The 19430-nt window shown below is 44.6% G+C and overlaps 1 protein-coding gene across 1 annotated transcript; it reads right to left on the reverse strand.

Annotated features, from left to right (window-relative positions):
* Window positions 1-1274: 1274 nt before the first annotated feature.
* On the reverse strand, window positions 1275-7838 carry IL17C (interleukin 17C). Its single transcript, XM_083754604.1, has 3 exons — window positions 7632-7838; window positions 5041-5351; window positions 1275-4252 (listed from the first exon to the last, which is right to left on the reverse strand). Exons 1-3 carry the CDS (start codon window positions 7632-7634, stop codon window positions 4003-4005), a joined length of 564 nt encoding a protein of 187 aa, XP_083610730.1. The 5' UTR covers window positions 7635-7838; the 3' UTR covers window positions 1275-4002.
* Between the last annotated feature and the right edge of the window lie 11592 nt (window positions 7839-19430).

The raw sequence follows: 19430 nt of genomic DNA on the forward strand, positions 1-19430 counted from the left end.
TGCACTTTGATGTGCTTTCGAACTGCTAGGTGGGCAGGAGCAGGGACCGAGCAACGGGAGCTCACCCCGTCTCGGGGATTCAAACCGCCGACCTTCTGATCGGCAAGTCCTAGGCTCTGTGGTTTAACCTACAGCGCCACCCATGTCCCAAGTGCCACCCACGTCACTCTTAGGTAACTATGCACAATCATACCAATTCTGAGCAGTTGGGTCTAATGCTTTGTATGTTTACCGTGCACGCTTGTATATAATGTTTGATGAAGCTGCTTCCATTTTGGAGCTTTCCTTGTGAGTGGGGGCTGTCATGCTGAGCTAGTGTATCAAAATTCACTGTTGGTGAGAGATGCAGAGCGAAAAGAGGTAAGTGATTTGCAGAAAACGATTTCACTTGTTTTTTCTGTCATAAGATGGGATGGTGGTCAACAGAGGAGAAGGAGGTCTTTCAATAACTATCCGCCATTACTGAGAACATAAAAGAACTGTGTTGGATCAGTCCTGTCTAGTCCAGCCTCCTGTTTTCATAGTGGCCAACCAGCTGGCTATTGAAAGCCCACAAGCTACAGCAATTGCCCCACTTGCAATTCCCAGCAACTGGTATTCAGAAGCAGTTCTGCCTCTGAGAGTGAAGGTGGAACATAGTCACCATTGATAGCCTTGTGCTCTATTCACCTAATCCTCCTTTTAAGTCATCCAAGTTGGTGGCCATCACTGCTTCTTGTGGGGGCAAATGACACAGTTTATCTATGTATTGCTTGAAGCTGACCTTTCTTTTGCCTGCCCTGAATCTTCCAACCTTCAGCTTTTGAGTGGAGCTTGCAGTTTCATAGGCAGTCTACCTTGTAGTGCCACAATCTGGTTGAGCAACAGGGGGAGAGGGAGGGATCTTGCCTTCAAGCCCTGCCTTGGGGCTGCGTGGAGACACCTGACGGAGGATGGATCTTTTGTTTTATTTCTGAACTTTCCTTATGTTTCTGATTCCCTATGAAAATTGTGCTTTTCACTACAACAGGCCCCTTGGTTCACACATACATCCCGGTTGTATGAAGCCATTTGTTCAGCATGGCTTGTGTTCTGGATTGTGTTGCTCAGGGGGCAGGGGACCTTTTTCACTCCAAGGTCCACATTCCCTTCTGGGTGACTTTCTGGGAGCCACACGTCAATGGCAAAAGTGGGCAGGACAACACATGCCAAGCAAGGCCAGTGAGGGGTGTAGTCACCTTCAGATCTCTCAAGAGAGACCTGCACTGTAAACAAAACAGTCAAGAGTCCCAAAGGCTTTCATAGAGAAATAACATTTTATTTTAATGCAATTTATGAAACAATTTCACACTGGAGGAAGCCTCTGCATCCCAGTCTGGGTGATGCATCCTCCTATCAGGGGTTGTTTGTTTAGTGTCACAATAAATACATTTGCATAAATAACTTAATAATTTAGACATATAATTAGATATTTAGAGATAAAAACATATCAATTAAAAGCACCACAAGACATCAAATAAATAAGAGCACCGATCCATTAGATATTGAGACCAAAAAATAAATTAATTGATTGGAACTCCCTGAAGCAATACGATAAATAAGAGTTCCAATCCATGGTTGGAAAAGCAAAAATGAATCAAAACCACACAGTATGCATCACTTGTTGTTCCACACACCCACAGCCAGACCGTGCAATGTTGAAACCTGGTGTGGGAGGTGACATCCAGCAATTGTCAGGGAGAAAAGTCACGGGTTGCTGGCACAAGCTTAGAAATGTATAGGCAGTGCCTCCCAGCATCTCTGAGAGCAGCACTTTGGGGAAGGGAGCGCAGGGGTTGCTACCCTTGGGAGAGCAATGGTGAAATTTATTGATTTTTAATATTTAAGCACAGAGGACACACAGGTCTTACTGGAAAAGCCAAATAACTTTGGTAGCAACAGCTAAAGCATCTCACCCTGATGATCTGTTGCAGGTTTCCTGAACTAGTAAGGAATGCAGAGCTACTGAGAGTTTCCTCCCAAGCAAACTCCTCACCCAGCGCCTTCCAGCTAAGGAACTCAGCAAGGTTCCTCAAAGACTTGAGTCCTGGGCATGTCACACAGTTGCGCTAAACCAGCCACTGCCTGGCGCAGCAATGTCAAGCACCACTTTTCTTTTTAGTATGATGCTCGGCACTCTGGAATTAGACAGCTGTAACAGAGGGTTGAGCTGGGTCTTCCACTTCCATTTCTGCCACAAGAAGACATTGCGACCATTTCTGTTATGATGTGATTGGCAGGTTAGCATGCTGCACACCAGCACCTAGCTGAAGCTGACAATCGCACCAGGCCACAGGGTTGGCTGTGCTTATCAGCTGCAACAACAGCCAAGCCATGGGATCCCTGCTGCAGTTTGGCATATTTGGTCAGGCTGTTTGCTGGCACACTTTTGCCAAGATTGTCCCTGCTGTGCTGGGGGTTGGTGCTGTCCTGGAAAATGTCTCAACTCAAATCAACTCAACTCAAATGTCTCAAAAATACATCACAGTTGAGGTCTTATCAAGGAGGACAGAAAGGCCCAGTGAAATTCTGACAGCGTGTGCAGGGTTTTTGAAGCATTTGCCTTCCTTTTTGAGGTGGCTGAGGGGGAGTTTCCTTTCTTTCATTCCACAAATTACCTCAGGAATGGTCTGCACTCTGCAGCCGCCCCAGCTGCCAACATGTCAGTCAAAGCTCAGGAGAAGACCTCATGAGGTAGCTCCGCCCATGGGGCTTTCTCAGATCAGAAAGTGTGGGCAGCTGGTGGGTGCCGAGGAGCGCTGAGGAAACATTTCACCAGTAAGTAAGAAAGTAAATATGTAGTGTCCTCAGCCACCACAGATGGATAAGGTAAGCTCAAAGCCCCACGCCCAGAAAAAGTTCTAAAATGCCCTGAAAACGAAGCAGGAAAATGTAAGCTTCTTTTCAAAAGGGAAGAAAGATTTTCTAGGGAGTGGGGGACACATTTCAAGACAGCATCAGCTGCGATTTGGGCAGCAAGAGATCAGATATGGACTCAGTAAATTCTCTGCAAAGCCTTGGAGAGCTACTAGGGAACAAAATCAATAAATAACCAGAACAAGCACTTGATAACTTCAAACATAAATAATATAAATACAAACACTAATAAATAAATAGGTTAAAAACAATCATAGGGGGAGGAGCTACCAGGATCAGTCCCTTCAATCAATGCATGTTTTGCTGGTCCATTTGGGTGAATAGGGCGCTGCCTGCCTCCTTACTTGCAATCAATCAGAAAGTGGCTCTGCCTGTCATTGGCTGTGGCACCACCTTCTGTTGGTTTCCCTGCCTGCTGCCTCACCAGCCTCAACTGGCACCAGCCACCAGCGCAATCTGCCTGACAGGTAGAGAGTAAGGAGGACTTCAAAATACAGTATACTGTTGCCTTAAGCACCTCTACCACTGAGCTACAGCCTTTCCGCTTATTCTTAGGATGCAAAAGGGTAGCCAATGTTACTTTGCTACAGCAAAAGCAATGCAAGAGTCTTGTGGCATTAGAAGAGCACTGTGGTCCATGGAAGCTACAGCCATTTTAAAAAGAAAAATCTTTAAGGTGCCGCCACAAGATATATATATATTTTGCTCTTAGGACTGCAGTTTCTCCATTGCTCCCTCCTGGTGAAAAAGTGCTGACATGTCCCAAGACTGTCATCTGATGGGTGGGACCAGGGGCTCTAGGCTATGAGGGGGAGTAGGGTTAAGGAACCTGATTAAAATCCCTTCCTGACCTCCAGGGATGACTCAGAGCTGTTGGGCAGCAATTTTGTTATCATCATTACATTGATACCCCGCCCTTCCTCCCAAAGCAGCCCAAAGGGGCAGGACCACAATAATCCTTGGAGTTGAAATGAACAAGTGCTTTAAAACAAACACAATGACTGGGACATGTGATGCTGCTGCATTCAGAAAAACAGATTTAGATTTGGACCATGCTGCATCTGAAACTGCTCCATAGGAGCATTGGTTGCGCAGACTGTCACCCGCTCAGCTGCTGTATCGGGGGAGGACGCAGGCACAGGCCACGGGCACATCAATGTACTTCACCTCAAAGGTAAAGCCAGCGGCCTCATCGTTGTGTTGGCACGGCTTGCGTCGCAGCACCATCATGTTCTGGAACACCGGCACAGAGTTGAGCGAGGTCACCTCTTGTCCTGTCTTGACATCAATACATCCTTTGCAGAGACACTCTGCAATGGACAGTTTGCGTGGATAGCGGTCCTCATCTTCATCAATACTGATTTAAAAAGAATGGTTTAAAATAATAAATTATTATTATATAATGGAGAAAGAAAAGTGAGCTAGGCAAACTCAAAACCACAACAATAGCCTTAATAGCTGTCTAACTGTCAGGACTTCTATCTTCCCACCCTCGAGGAATTATGGAAATCAGAGTTTGTTGCAAATTCTCTTCCTTGCATGACAAGCCGCTTTTGCTAGGACTTCTCCTTCCTCTAAGACTTCTCCTACACCTCTGGCTCTCTTGTATGAACTTGATGCACCTTCTGTTTCAACTTTTAAACACCTGTTGAAAATATTTCTATTCTGTCAGGCTTATTCGGGCAATCAGAATATATATCTCCCTAACAACTGGATGATTTCTGATTTTATCATTATAACATTTCATATTTTTATTGTAAGATCTTACATATAATTGTTGTAAACTGCTCTACATGAATAGGGGTATATAAAGATCTTTATAAAATAAAAATGATGGGATGCACCTTATTAGGGGTGTTTGGGAACAGACCCTAGCAAGAGTCGAAGAGTTGCCATGTGGGTTGGAGGACTCCCATTTGGTTGTGGTGTTTAGTACATTCACATCTGTCAGTGGCAGACTTTGGGCTCTCAAATTTCAGCAGCACCCCATGTGACACTAAAATCTGGCAATCCCCTGCATCTTGCGCTCCTTTCTACAGCAGTGTGGTGCCCAGTGTGGCCGCACCGGTCATGCTACCCTAAAACTGCCTCTGCACCTGTCCATCTGAGATGCTCACCCTTGCTTTTTATGTCTTGTGCCCTTACCGGTATGTCCATGGTGAGATGGAGCGCTCGTGGATTTCTCTGTTCAGAGTGCCCTGGACCTTCAGATCGGGGCAGGTGGTCTCGTGGTGCCTCCGCTGCCTCCGTGGACTGGCCTCTTCACCCTCCACGTAGGGCACCAGCTGCACGGGAGCTTGGCGTTCCCACCGTGTGGCCCTGCTCCGGAACAGCGTGGGCACGTACCCTTCCTGCACATCCTCTGCGGCAAAGCAGTTCTGGTGGTGTCGGTGGTGGCCGCCCAGTCGCTTGGCCTCTGCCCAGGCAAGGAGAATCAGTGCAAGCAAAAGGGACCGCTGGAAGGGGAAGAAAGAGATGCATATAACTATACTAGAGGGATTGAAGATGGTGGTTGGAGAGAAAACATTGTTCATCCATGCTAGGATTAATTAGGAGACATCCTTAGTTCAACTAGTTTTGAACTTCTTTCTTACAGTATACTTAAAATAGAAGGGAGAGAGCTGTAGCTCCATGGTAGAACATCTGCCTTGTACACAGAAAGCCCCGGGTTCAATCCCCAGCATCCCAGGTAGGGCTGGGAGAGACTCCCTGTCTGAAGCCCTGGGGAGCTGCTGCCAGTCAGTGTAGACAATACCAAGCTAGATGAGCAAGGGTCTCACTCGGTACAAGGCTACTCCCTCTATTCCTATGTCCCAGCCCAGAAAGAGAACTGAAGTTTTCAGATATTCTTCCTCTTGAATATTTTTCTGTGTCCCCCCCTTGTGTAGAATTTTTAGATTGTAAGCTAGTTGGGGCAAGGACCCATTTCTTTATATTCCACAGAGCACCACGGGCACAGGTGATGCTATATGTATGTATATATTTAAAATCGTGTCTTTAGCCAAATGTGACACTTCTTTATCTTCTTGGTGTGATGTTCTGTTGGGCCTGTAAGATACTTTCTTTCTGTGTTCAGAGAAAAAGAGTAACCTAAAGCTGCAATTCTAAGCACACTTTCCTGGAGTGAGCACCTCAAGGCTTAACTTCCTCTGAGTAAACACACATAGATAATGGAACTGTAGAGCTGGAAGGGATCCCGAGGATCATCTAGTCCAATCCCCTGCAATGCAGAAATCTCAACTAGGTCACACATGGCAGATGGCCATCCAACCTCTGCTCAAAAACTTCCAAGCCAGGAGAGCCCACCACCTCTCCTGAGAGTCTGTTCCACTGTCAAACAGCTCTTACTGTCAGAAAGTTATTCTTGATGTTGAGTCGGAATCTCCTTTCTTGTCACTTGAATCTATTTGTTTGGGACCTAACCTTCAGAGCAGGAGAAAGCAAGCTTGCTCCCTCCTCTGTGTGACGGCCCTTTATTTGAAGATGGCTATCTCCTCTCAGTCTCCTCTTTAGCTGGCTAAACATACCCAATTTCCTCAACCATTCCTCATAATGTTTGGTTTCTTTATCATCTTGGTCACCCTCCTGGGCACGCATTCCAGCTTGTCAATATTTTTCTTAAACTGGAAGTAGTACTCCAGGTCTGACTAAGGCAGAATAGAGCAGGACTATTATTTCCCTTGATCGGGACGCTATACTTCTGTTAATGCAGCTTAGAACAGCATTAGCTCTTTTTTTTTGCTGCTGCATCACACTGTTGACTCATGTTAAACCTGTGGTCTACTAAGACCCCTAGATCCTTTTCGCTTGTACAGTAGTCCAGGTGTCCCCCATCTTATATTTGTACAGCTGGTTCTTCCTGTAGCATTACATTTGTCCCTACTGAATTTCATTTTGTTTGTTTTGGCCCAGTTCTCCAATCTGTTAATGTTATCTTGACTCCTGATTCTGTCTTCTGCGGTATTGGCTACAACACATAGAATTCACTGCACTTCATTTTATCATCCTACAACCCCATACACACTTCACTGGGAGTAAGTCCCATTGAACTCAGCAGGTCTTACTTCAGAATAGACATATACAGGATTTCCCCCTTCAGTCTCTCCTCAAGATCTTCCACCCGTCTTTCTCTTTCTCTCCCCCCCTTCCTATTTTTTCAGATGTCTCTTCCACTGTCCCATACTAAGGGAGAATGAGTATGTTCTATTATAACCTTACTTATCCACATTTTTTGGTCCAAGGTTATTTACTTTGTGACCATTTACCAACACACTAGACTTTATCATATTGAAATAAGCCACAAATGAATCAATACAGCATATGCTTAAATGTTACAATCCTCTGATTTTAAGACAACACTTTCTTGTGAGTAAATCTCAGTTTGAACGGAACATACACATTCTATCGAGACACAGGAACATGCCGCGAGAGTGCTTAGAATCACAGCTTTAAAACAGATATCGTTCATGTATTTGATCGAGTACAAAAGAATAATGTTCTTCAAATAGCAGTTTGACTGCCAGCCCTGTCCATATGCAAGTCATAAAAGCACTTTAGCAAATCACAACACATAAGAAAGAAAAATAGGTCCAGACTATCGCTGAATCCAACCCATCCCATTTCCTTTCTGAAAGGCTGCTTCTTCTCCCTTGCCCTCCTCCAGCAGAGTGGAACTGTAAGAGAGTCCCTGAGCATTTCCCTCGGGCACCTGGAGGTGGCAGAGGTGGCATCCTTACCATCTCGGCTGATTCGAAAGAGGCAGTGAGCAGGTGCTGATGATGCTTAAGGTGGATTGTCCACGAGCTCCTCTTTCTCTGCCTCTTAGGCTTAGCTTCCCTTGGAGGGTGATTGTCAGTTGCAAGGGACAGGTAAACTGACTCCAGCTTGACACCTGTCTCCCATTTATATGCTGGGGAACAGGGATGTTACTTACACACCTGGAAACTCCAAGGCTCTCCCTCCTCCCTTTAGGGAAATAGTTGAGTCTACTCACTTCCTCCTCCCTTACCTAGCAGGGTTTCTTTATTCTGCAATCCTCTGGCATTCGTGAAATAGTTCTGTTATACTATGATTACTTATTTAACGACAGTGGGCGGGGAGCTGAGTAGTCAGGCTAACCTAGTCTTTTTTTTTTTCTTCTAGCCCCTGCTAATGGTCTATTGCTAATAATAGATTTTACTGTAAATATCTAAACAGTTGTTTGATAGGATTTGTAAGGAGGGGGCATCCTTGGATGACGTGGGGCAGGGAAAGGGCATGTACGCAATCAATGATCTTCTGTACACAACAAACATTGTTGACTAATCTTTCTAGTCTTCATCCTTTGTAGATGGGGAAGCGAATGCTCCATTAATTGAGAAGGCATCCTGAATCAAAAATATGAAATTTGATACCCTGTTTGTTCCATTCTTTAATGAAATAGAAATGCAGGCACCCAAGTGCTCCATTTTATTTTGAATTATGCAGCAGGTATAATATTCTCTCTTTGCCGGGGGGGCACCTCAGCATATTTTGGGGAATGCACCAGCTGGTGGGCTCCACAGAACTCTCTGTCATATGGAATGGAAACACAGAAGATTGTACAGAGACTGAGAGCAGGAGGGGGCCATACAGATCAGTGGAGGAGAGAGGTCAGTGGAAGTTTGGCTGCTTTTTCATTCCATTCATTGAAGGGTTCTGTGAAACTCTAAAGCTGGCATACTCTGCAGCCAGCATAACTTGGCCCAGTAAAGAAATATATACCTGACTGGGAGAGGGGGTGACTTTGTACACACCATACACTTAAAGCACATCACCTCACTGCCCAAAGTATCCTGGAAGGGTGCTGGGAATTGTAGCTCTGTGAGGGGTAGATAGTTATTCAGTTCTTTGCTTGAATCCTTCCCGGAAAATGGTGACAGCTTTGAGGCATCCTACCGTTGTCCAAATCCTATAACATCCTGTAGTGATATTGGGAAATCTTAGCAGGTTAGAACTTTGGCTCATGCAGAAGAGCATTATGGGAGAGCCAAACGCTATAGAATCCTGGGAATGTGCATCTGGTTCTTTAATTTCAGACTTTCTGTCTTTAAGAGTGTGAATTGGTCATCTCCTTCCTACAGGAAAAAGAGTTTCTAGCTGATTTGTGGTTCTTGACACCTGGCTGTCTGGGACGCAGATTCAGAGTGAGAGGGCTTTCTGGCTAATTTACAACTCAAAGAATCTGGTTTGTTCTGGGGATGCTTTAATCTTCAAGGCCTTTTGATAAACAAGATTCAGCTGTTGAGTCTCCTAACAAGCCTGAGTTATTGTCCCTCTATGTAACCATTGGCAAATTGCTAATTAATCTAAGGAACTGATTGGCTTTTAAGTTTTGAATCCACGTGGGTTCAAAGGGGAAAAAACCTTAGGAAACTAACATGCAATTCACAGCCCACCTGGCCTGGCACACCACCTCAGCCAAGAACTTCTTTGAAACCATTATGCTTGTGCTTCTGTTCTTGTTGAGAGTATAGTTAGCGATATTAAATAATGTTTTTTATTTTCTGTTTGGAACCCGTAAGAGATGTGCCAACTTTTGTTTTGAATACCCTTTCTTTTTAATAAATTTGGAAAAAGGATTTTTTCCCTGCCTTTTTCTTTTATGCCTTTCTGCCGGGGAAGCTGAACTAGTGCCTAATCGATTTAGTCACCTACCAGAGCCTGTTGGATTTCTGTCTGTGTCACGGTAAAGTGACATAGAGTGGGTTAGTCTGGTAAAGACTGAAGAGTAACCTTCCTTGGGTTACTCTTTGGGGACTGTTCTGGAAATAAGGGGGGGGGGGTGGCAGCAAACGACTGTTTGGTTTTGTGTTTTGAAAAAAGCTTTTGTGTGCTTGTCTCTTTTCCTGCCGGGTCCTGCCGGATTTGGAGGACGGGTTGGAGAGGTGGAGAGCGCGTGTGAATTCTACACATCCTCTTGCTTTAACACTTTAACACTAATCACTGTTCCGTTAGTCACTGTTATGTTTAGTTCTTTAATATCACTGTTATGATAGTCACTGAAATATTTACCCTACTTTGTGGGCCCTTTCGGACTGGTGTTTTATTATGTGTGTATTCTGCAAAATATTCTTGACACAAACAATAATTGATGTCCGGAGAGGCTCTAGCACAGCAAAAGTGGGACAAAAAATAAACCAGAACATTTGTGGTATTAACATTATAGGAATTCAGCAGGAAGTTATGGGACATGCACTGATTGGAAGCAAAGCAGTATATCCAACCTCAACTCCTGAAGGCAAAGACAGTATTGAAAGAGGGATTACATATAACCACCCTGATCCTAACACGAGCACAATCATGACTGCACAATATTTATCCCTGCAGAAGGAAAGGCAACACATCACTTTTGCTTTAAAAAACCAGATGGAATATTCTAAGGGGGAATATAGGAGGACTGAAATAATGTCTCTGCCTTCACCATACATTTACTCCTCCTTTTATTTATTTTTTTAAATATTTATTTATTGCCCACCTTTTTTCTCAAAGGACCTCAAGGTGGCGTGCATAGTTTCCCTCCTCCCTTTTTATACCCACAACAACCCTGTGAGGTAGGCTAAGCTGAGAGACAGTGACTGATTGAGTAGGGATTTGAACAGTGTTAGAAACTGAGATATGAAAGCTAGCAGCTAAATGGCACCTTAAACCTAGGCTATGGGCGCAACAATGGAATGTCTAAGCACCTTTTTTATAACGAAAATACAAAGCTGAAAAAGAATGAACCGCATCTAAAATATTACGTTCATTTTTCACATGGTCTAGTAGTCCTTCCCCTGCCCACCCCCCTAATATTCTTAAGAGGGTCTCTTCTCCAGTCTTCAGATTAGCTGGAAGTGGGGAGGCTGAAAAAGGTCCTCCTTTCCTTCAACTCTGCAGTTTTAATCTGAAATCTTAGGCACAGTACTGCGCTCAGAAACTGCTCGCACTAATGAAATTCCCTGTCACAAAATGCACCTAGAACAATGGGAGTTTTGAACACTGGATTTGAACCCTAGCCTCCCAAGTTCTCATCCAACACTCTTACCACTACATCACACTTGTGATAAAAATGCAATGAATAAATAAATACATTGATCACCCATGGAAAGTATTTTCTTCCACCGTCTCATAGATTTTATCCTGATGGTCAGTTCTTTATGCTTCTTTGAAACTCTGAAATGCAAATATGCAAGTGAAAAAAGTTGGATTCCCAAACCAGGGAATTGTGTGAGACTTTCCATCCTCAGCGTGAAAAGGGTTGGTTTTTTTTGTTACAGTTTGTATTTTTCCAACAAACCCATTTTCAGTTTCTCTCTGAGTCTTTTTTTTTTTTTTTTGCAAAACAGGTTTGTTCATTCATTGATGTTTGATAGGTCCATATTTGCTCAGTTAGCTCATTCATTTATTCACATTTTATTCCATTGTTGGCTTGTGTTGTGGGAAAACAAACACATCCGCAAGGACACATGAAAGCCACTGCAGTGATAGGCACTGTCTTTCAGCCTAATCAATGTTGTGGGGCTGCATTGTGAGGTCAGACTTGGGAAGGCAGAACTACATCCACCATTCTGATCTCCTCAGAGGAAAGGCAGGACATAAATGAAATAAATAAGCAAAAGAAATATAGAATGGCCAGGCTAGATTGGAGCGAAGGCCTGCCTAGTACAGGGTCCTATTCCCAATGCTGGCAAGCAGGGCAGGAAGACAACAGCCCTCCCTATTGTTTGAATTCTAGTAGCTGGCATTCAGAGGTAGACTGGTTCTGAGTGTGGATGTTCCATACCCACTGACAGACTTGTTCTCCATTTTTTTTATCCTGGTAGAAAGTGACCGGGGTCCACTTTCCAGTAGCAGGTGAAACCTGACCCACACACAATAGCAGGTGAAACCTGACCCCCACACAATCACACACTTTAAATACACAAATAATAATACAGAAATAGAAACACATGTATTTATTTTTTAGTAATTTCGCTTGAAGTTCACCTTCCTTTTCTCCAAAGGCTCCCCCCTCCCAATGGTTGTAAATATCTATTTCTTTTTGACATCCATTGTGGATTGATGTGGTGTAAAACACATTAACTCTGAAACGTTACCATATCCAATAACAAGGCAGCCATGAATAAATTCAGTGTTATATAGATTGGACATGGGACACGGCTAATTCCTTATTCAGAAGGGTGCATTCAATTTAGCTTCATAGACATTATAAACAATAATGTTTCAACGACAATACATTATAAGTCATCTGGCATTGTAGATTCTCTTTGCTTATGTGGCTCAATTTTACAGATGGTGAAAAACTGAGGCTTGGAGTGGGTAAGAAACTCTGCTCTAACTTTCCCTTCCCTTACTCATACTTTTTAATCTACCCCAAGATGTTCATGGAAGAAAGGTAAAGGCTCACATATCCAGTGCTTCATTCCTCACAAATACGCTTCTTTCTCTTGTCTGGGATCCAAAAGCACCAGTCGGATCCAAATGTATGATCGTAAAAAAACTAGACAGGTTAAGAGCTAAATATTTCCCCCACCTCATCCCAGGTCTGTAAAAGCTCCTATTCTGCTTTCATTCAGTCACTTCAATGCTATTTCCCTCAAATCTGATCTTTCTATCCCAAAAGTTAGTGGTGACCAGATGGGTTTCAGAATGGGTGGAAAAGGAAAACTGAAATGATTGAAGTATTCCATTCTAAACTGAGGCAACTAGTACGTTCTCAGTTTCTCAGTGCTTATCTTGTTTATCAAGGCAACCACTCTGCAATGTGGGCTGCCAACGTTCCAATTGTACAGATGGAAAAGACAGGGATATTGGGATTTGTTATCTGCCCTTCAGTCAAGAGTTCCAAGGTGGCAAAAAATGATATTAAAAATTGCAGTCAACTATGGAAATGTGAGACAAAATTAACCAACCAGCACCGTAAAATTGGTAACGATCACAGATAAAGCAGGTAGCAGAAACAAAAATAAAAGTGTATGTATAGCTGCAGATTTAGAAATGACGGCTATAACTGAATAGAAATGCAGAGCATCTCACTGTAAGGAGAGAAGGTTGTGACCATGAACCCATCTTCAGTATACATTTAAAGTGGCATCATGCCACTTTAAACAGGCATGGCTTTCCGCCAAAGAATCCCGGGGATTGTGGCATGTTAAGGGTGCTGAGAGTTAGAAGACCCCTCTTTCCCCTCACAGAGCTACAATTTCCAGAGTGGTTTAACTGTCAATCCCTCTTCCCAAGGAACTCTGGGAATTGTAGTTCTGTGAGAGGAGGGAGAAGGGCAGCCTAACAACACTCAGCACCCCCAACACACTATACTTCCCAGGATTCTTTGGGGGAAGCAAGCAATGCCTGCTTGAAGTGGCATCGTAGCAATTTAACTGTATGGCGCGGAGGCGGCCTTGGCGAGCTATGTCTGTTGCTCGCTGCGGATGTGGGCAAGGCGCTTAGGCGGAGTCCTTTAGCAGAGACAGTGTGGTGTTAGAGGTTTGGGGAAAGTGACATCACAGGATGCTGCCTTATATCAAGTCCAACTATTGCTCTATACCAGTGGTTCTCAACCTGTGGGTCCCCAGATGTTGTTGGACTACAACTCCCATCACCCCTAGCTAGCAAGGCCAAAGCTCAGGGATGATGGGAGTTGAAGTCCAACAACATCTGGGGACTCACAGGTTGAGAACCGCTGCTCTATAATACGCTTCACTGCTGTCTCTCCAGGGATTCAGGCGGGGGCCATTTCCAGGATGCCACCTGGGGTTGACCCTGGGACCTTCCTCATGCAAAATAGGCACTGAGCCACGGCCCTTCCTTCCTTCCTGCAACACACCCACCCCGCTGCCTTCGCAGCCGCTTGCTTGAAGCGGCTCCCGCATTGCGGTTCGCAGGTGAGCCCGCTCGCCGGCCGTCACTCCGTTTCCTGGATCAGGTTGTCGTGTGGCGTCAGAGAAGAGCCTGCAGAGACAGGCCAGGCCGCTGCGCAAGGGGTTAATGCTGTGCTCGGGCGGTGACGAAATTAGGTGAGAGTTCAGCTGGAGCTGCAGCAGGCGGTTGAACTCTCTTGGGTCACGGGATCCTCGCAAACCGGCTGCGCAAGGCGCGGCGCACTCTCTCCGGCTGCGTCGTTCCTCGGCCTCGGTGTGTCATTCGCCTCTCCAGTGGGCGCGTCACATGCTCCCGCCAGGCCGGCTCAGGGGAAAGCCCCTCCACGTGGCCCGGCCCCGCTCCATTCCGTCGCAGTTCAGCCCCGAGTCATGAGGAAGAAGAAGGCGTCCAGGGCTCGTGATTGCAAATGATGGCGCGCATCCGAGGAGATTCGGAGCCTCCCAGTTCTAAATATGCTTAACCTCGTGACCTCTTTCATGGAGGAGATACTCGCGCTCTCGGCACCCGCTCTCCTCCGTTTGCAAGATGGAGAATGACAACATAGGCCTACCTTGCAGGGCTGTTGTGAGCAAAACCATGTGTGTGAAGTGCTTGGAACGCTCTCAACTAAGAACACGGGGAGAGCCGTGCTGGGCCTGGATCAGGCCAAAGAGGGCCCAGCATCCTGTTCTGGCAGTGGCCACCCAGATGCCCCATGGGGAAGTCCACAAGCAGGACCTGAGTGCACCATCAGCTCTCCCCCATTTGTGATTCCCAGCAACAGGCGTTCCGATACATACTGCCTCCCAACAGTGGAGGTAACAAGTGAATAATAATACTGTAATAATAGTAGTAATAATAATAATAATAATAATTTAGTATTTTTATCTATCTGTGCAGTCAGGAGGGTCAAAACAAACTACAACTGTGTCACTATAATTTGCTTTTAAATTCTTCTGCTCTTGTTTGTTTCTATAAACTGCTCAAAGCGATAGACAATAATTTAAAAAACCCCAGTATAAAGCAAGGGCTAATAAGGAAACAGCAACTAATGTACTATCATAGAGAAAAGTACAGTGGTACCTCGGGTTACATACGCTTCAGGTTACAGACTCTGCTAACCCAGAAATAGTACCTTGGGTTAAGAACTTTGCTTCAGGATGAGAACAGAAATCGCGCGGCAGTGGAGTGACAGCAGCAGGAGGCCCCATTAGCTAAAGTGGTGCTTCAGGTTAAGAACAGTTTCAGGTTAAGAACGGACCTCTGGAACGAATTAAGTACGTAACCCGAGGTACCACTGTCCAGTGTAATCCCATTCCTGTTTCTCAGAACTAAGTCCTAGTCAATCCATCTCAGTGGCTGCTCCCAGACTTTGGAACTCCCTTCTTAGAGAAACAAGACTGGCTCCTTTTCCTTCCACCTGCAGGTGAAACCTGTTTTAAATTTTGCAGGGTATTGGGAACTGGCTGCTTTTAAGGAAAGGCTTTTAAGAGTGCTGTGCTGTTTTTATCTGTATTTTAATTGGTTTGTTTTTATATCCATTTAACTTTGCTATATTTTAAATCCTTTTTAAGCATCAGCTTTTATATATGTTGTTAGGCGGTCTGCGTTTTATTCATGTTTGCTTTAATTTTTGTGAGCCGCCTTGAGTCCTGGTTCTGGGAGAAAGGCGGGATATAAATAATAAAATCATAATAACTATTCTGTGGGTCTTCTGGGTAAGTGAGGTTAGGATTGCAGCCTTTGCCATGGAGGGAATCTTAGAGCTGGATGGAACTTCAAAGGTTACCTTGTCCAACCTGTTGCCAGTGCAGGTTATCCATGAGACCAACCTCCCTGTTGGGTGGTCTGCCTTAGGCTCTGCTCAACAACTTCTGAGAAAGAAGAGGGCTACCACTTTGGTGGTGAATAAGGGCGAGTTACCCAACCGTTCATAAGAACATTATTTAATAACCACTCAGGCTTCCGCTCTCTCTCTTTTGATGACTTGCAGACTATGTGAGAATAAATTAGCACCTGGTCATGTGGTTTATGCATTCATTCAGAATGTTATCTTGATCACCAAGTACTAATTGCGTATTAATTAGGAAGCAGAGCCATTTGAGCAAGAGATTGGGATGGGCTTTTGTAACGTATCTGATAGAATGTTTTGTAATGTATTTGACAGAATGTATTTGATAGAATGCTTATTTTGTTTATGTCTCTGAGGCAATCACTGGCTTGAAAATCAGCGAGTTCCACTTGAAAAAAAACTCCACTTGCACCTTCTGGTGCCACTTCAAATGGGTTCTGAAACGTTATCATTTCCTTTCTGTGCTTCTGGCAATCAGTGATTCTGTTCTGATACCCCACCCGCAGTAGGTTCCATCTTTCAACATGGAATTGTGAATTCCTGTCCTCAGATTTTAGTTTGTTACTGCATGAAAAGTTTGAACAGCTATGTTCAGTAATGTGCTTCATAAAATAAAATAAAAATCGTTTTGCTTCCATAGCTTTCAACTCAGAATACATGTCAGACACAGTAGGCTTTCCTTTTCTCTGCAACCTTATATTAAAAGCATTCAGATGCTCTGTGATATCAGGAAAGGCAAATCAAAAATCCATTTGGGGTCAGAAAGTAGTACTTCTCGACCTTGTATTCTGCCCATGAGGAAGACATCAACTTCATAAAAAGACTAAAATACCACCTGTGGAGTACTAAGCCACCTGACTTCTGCATGGAGCAACAGATCTCCGTATTCTGCTTTTATCTCTGAGAGAATTTTTTTTGAAACTGACAGTAATCAAGGCCATGATGCCGTAAGTGATTAACGCTGGATACAACCAACATGCATAACACTGGGAAAATCTTATTGCAGAAGGCTTGCTAGTGGATGATGCAGTGAAATTGCACGGGATGTGTGCCATTTAATTTCATTGTCTCTTGACTGATTCTTGCAGCTGCACCAGTTTTACTTTCCACCAAGTTTCTTGCACCATCAGTAGCAATGCCTCTCAAGTTATCCCAACTGAGACAAGATTTTCAACTGATTCACACACCTTCAAGAATGGGGTTTGCTGCAGTGCTCTCAACTCTTCTGTAATTCTGGTTGCAAGCTATCCCGCTGCTAAAAATAGTAGTTGAGCAGTGTCTATAATGTTATTGCTCTCAGCTGATGCCAAAGAAAACTATTCAAAAGTTTTTGCCTTGTCCTTGATTTAGCAATAGTCAGTAGTCCATTTGTGTGCGATTTTTTGTTTATTTTAAACAGTACCGCCATTTGTAGACATCTTACAAAATGTTTAGCAGAGTAACAGTTGCAGGGGTTCAATATAATCCTTGAATAAATAGGTAAAATATAAAAGTGTAGCTTCAGGGGCCAAAAGAATCATAGAATTAAAGAGTTGGAAGTGATCCCAAGGGTCATCTACCATGGGTAGGCAAACTAAGGCCTGGGGCCTGGATCCGGCCCAGTCACCTTCTAAATCCGGCCTGCGGACGGTCTGGGAATCAGCGTGTTTTTACATGAGTAGAATGTATCCTTTTATTTAGAATGCGTCTCTGGGTTATTTGTGGGGCCTGCCTGGTGTTTTTACATGAGTAGAATGTGTGCTTTTATTTAAAACACATCTCTGGGTTATCTGTGGGGCATAGGAATTCATTCACCCCCCCCCAATATATATATATATATATATTCCGGCCCCCTCAAGGTCTGAGGGACAGTGGACCGGCCCCCTGCTGAAAACGTTAGCTGACCCTGACCCCCTGCAATGCAGGAATCATAACTAGATTCTGGGGTGCAGACTACATGTGAGGCAAAAACTGTATTTTAGTGCCCAGTTTTACTCTTTGTACCCTGTGCAGATAGTCTGATGTTGCTCCTGGATGGCTACTTATGTACTGTCTCTCAAGTTTGAACCTGATATGTCAAGCCTTGCAGCTGGGAACAGTGGTGTGATGGGAGGCAGGGATTAGCTCTTCCCTTTCCTGATGTGCTCCCAATGAAAACCACCCCTCCAGATGCTATCAGCAAAAAAGCACAGGCAAGGAAGAATTAAAAATTGGATAAAAGAATCTGAGGATCACTTGGCAGAGCAGAGTTGCAATCCTATGTAAATGGACTTTTACTGGGCTCTGTGTGTTTATTCAGAAATGAAGTTTAAATCTACAGGTGGTTAAAAGGTAAAGGGACCCCTGACCATTAGGTCCAGTCGTGGCTGACTCTGGGGTTGCGGCGCTCATCTCACTTTATTGGCCAAGGGAGCTGGCATACAGCTTCCGGGTTATGTGGCCAGCATGACTAAGCTGCTTCTGGCGCAACCAGAGCAGTGCACAGAAATGCCGTTTACCTTCCCGCCGGAGCGGTACCTATTTATCTACTTGCACTTTGATGTGCTTTCGAACTGCTAGGTTGGCAGGAGCAGGGACCGAGCAATGGATTTGAACTGCCAGCCTTTTGATCAGCAAGTCCTAGGCTCTGTGGTTTAACTCACAGTGTCACCCGCTGCGGTGGTTAGGTCTCATTAAAACAGGTGGCTAGGTCTCATTAAAAAAATAAATGGGGGTTTCCCTCCATGCGAGAGCAAAAAGGGGTGCATAGGCAGAGTGTGAGTGTGTTGGAAAGAGCAGCTTCCCACCGAGGGAAAGAGGATATTCCATTGCTATAAAGTTGGCTCCAAAAACATATGCAGGGTATACATATGCAACGCTGCCAGCCAGCTGTCATGGGATGAGGAGCAAAGTGGCAGCTGGGCAGTGTGATGGCAGGGACGGCAGGGACAGGACATGAATGGAGGAAGGTGTGGAAAGGGGAATCCCACAAGCTTCCTTGCTCCATAGTACGTTTTTCTATGTACGTGGAAAATCCAGAGAAATTAATGCATTCTCCTAACCAATACTCTCAAGCCTATAGAGTTCTGAGTATGCACTGGAGCCTGGCGCATCATCAGCTAATTAATCTATTTGTTAAGTGGCAATAACCAGCTAGCAATCGGGGTGGTTATGAAGCATCATAAAATTTATTTGGAGTTTGCATACAATAGAAAGGATGCATGAAACACAGGTATTATACCACTTCTTTCAAAAAGGGGGGAAAGGAAAGGGTTGTAACTAGATCTTAAATAAGAGATTGCCCAATACTCTGATTCGGTGCAGTAAATTGCACAGTCTAGCAAGCTCTGAGGGCTTGCACGGAAGCATCCTTCCACCCCACTGCTGCCCCGCCTCTTGACAATTCTTATGCAAGAAAAGGCTCGCCTGGTATGTGGCTGCTTTTTGTTAGCAGGCAGAGCACGCCAGTGAGTGAACAAAGGCACCCGGGGGAAAACCAAGGCCGGATAGGAGGAAAAGACAGCTCCCTGGGCCATCATCACATGCGCCGTCATGTTAACTCGTGATTTTAAAGGCCCGTGGCCTGGTGGCTTAGCTAAAGCAGTTTGTACTGACTCCATATTGACTTTCTCAGAGTGCTTGGCCAGGGTCAGACCCCAAGGGAGGCCAAGGGAAGTAAGAGACTTCTGAAAAGTGCACGGAGTTTCAGAATCTCAGATAAAAGAAGTAACTTCTTCACTTCATACAGTGCATAGTTAAACTATGGAGGCAGTGGCCACCTTGGAAGCCTTTAGAAAAGGCAAATTCATGGAGGAGAAGGCTGTCAATGGTGCCTAATCCTGATGGCTATGCTTTGCCTCCACTG

The sequence above is a fragment of the Podarcis gaigeae genome, assembly GCF_964106915.1.
Source record: "Podarcis gaigeae genome assembly, chromosome: 8".
NCBI lineage: Eukaryota > Metazoa > Chordata > Lepidosauria > Squamata > Lacertidae > Podarcis > Podarcis gaigeae.

What these genes read in the sequence shown, in the direction of transcription:
- IL17C (XM_083754604.1), bottom strand. An exon ending in ATCTCACCATGGACATACCG is followed by an intron (nt 4,253 to 5,040) that starts GTAAGGGCACAA and finishes TTTTTAAATCAG; the next exon opens with TATTGATGAAGATGAGGACC.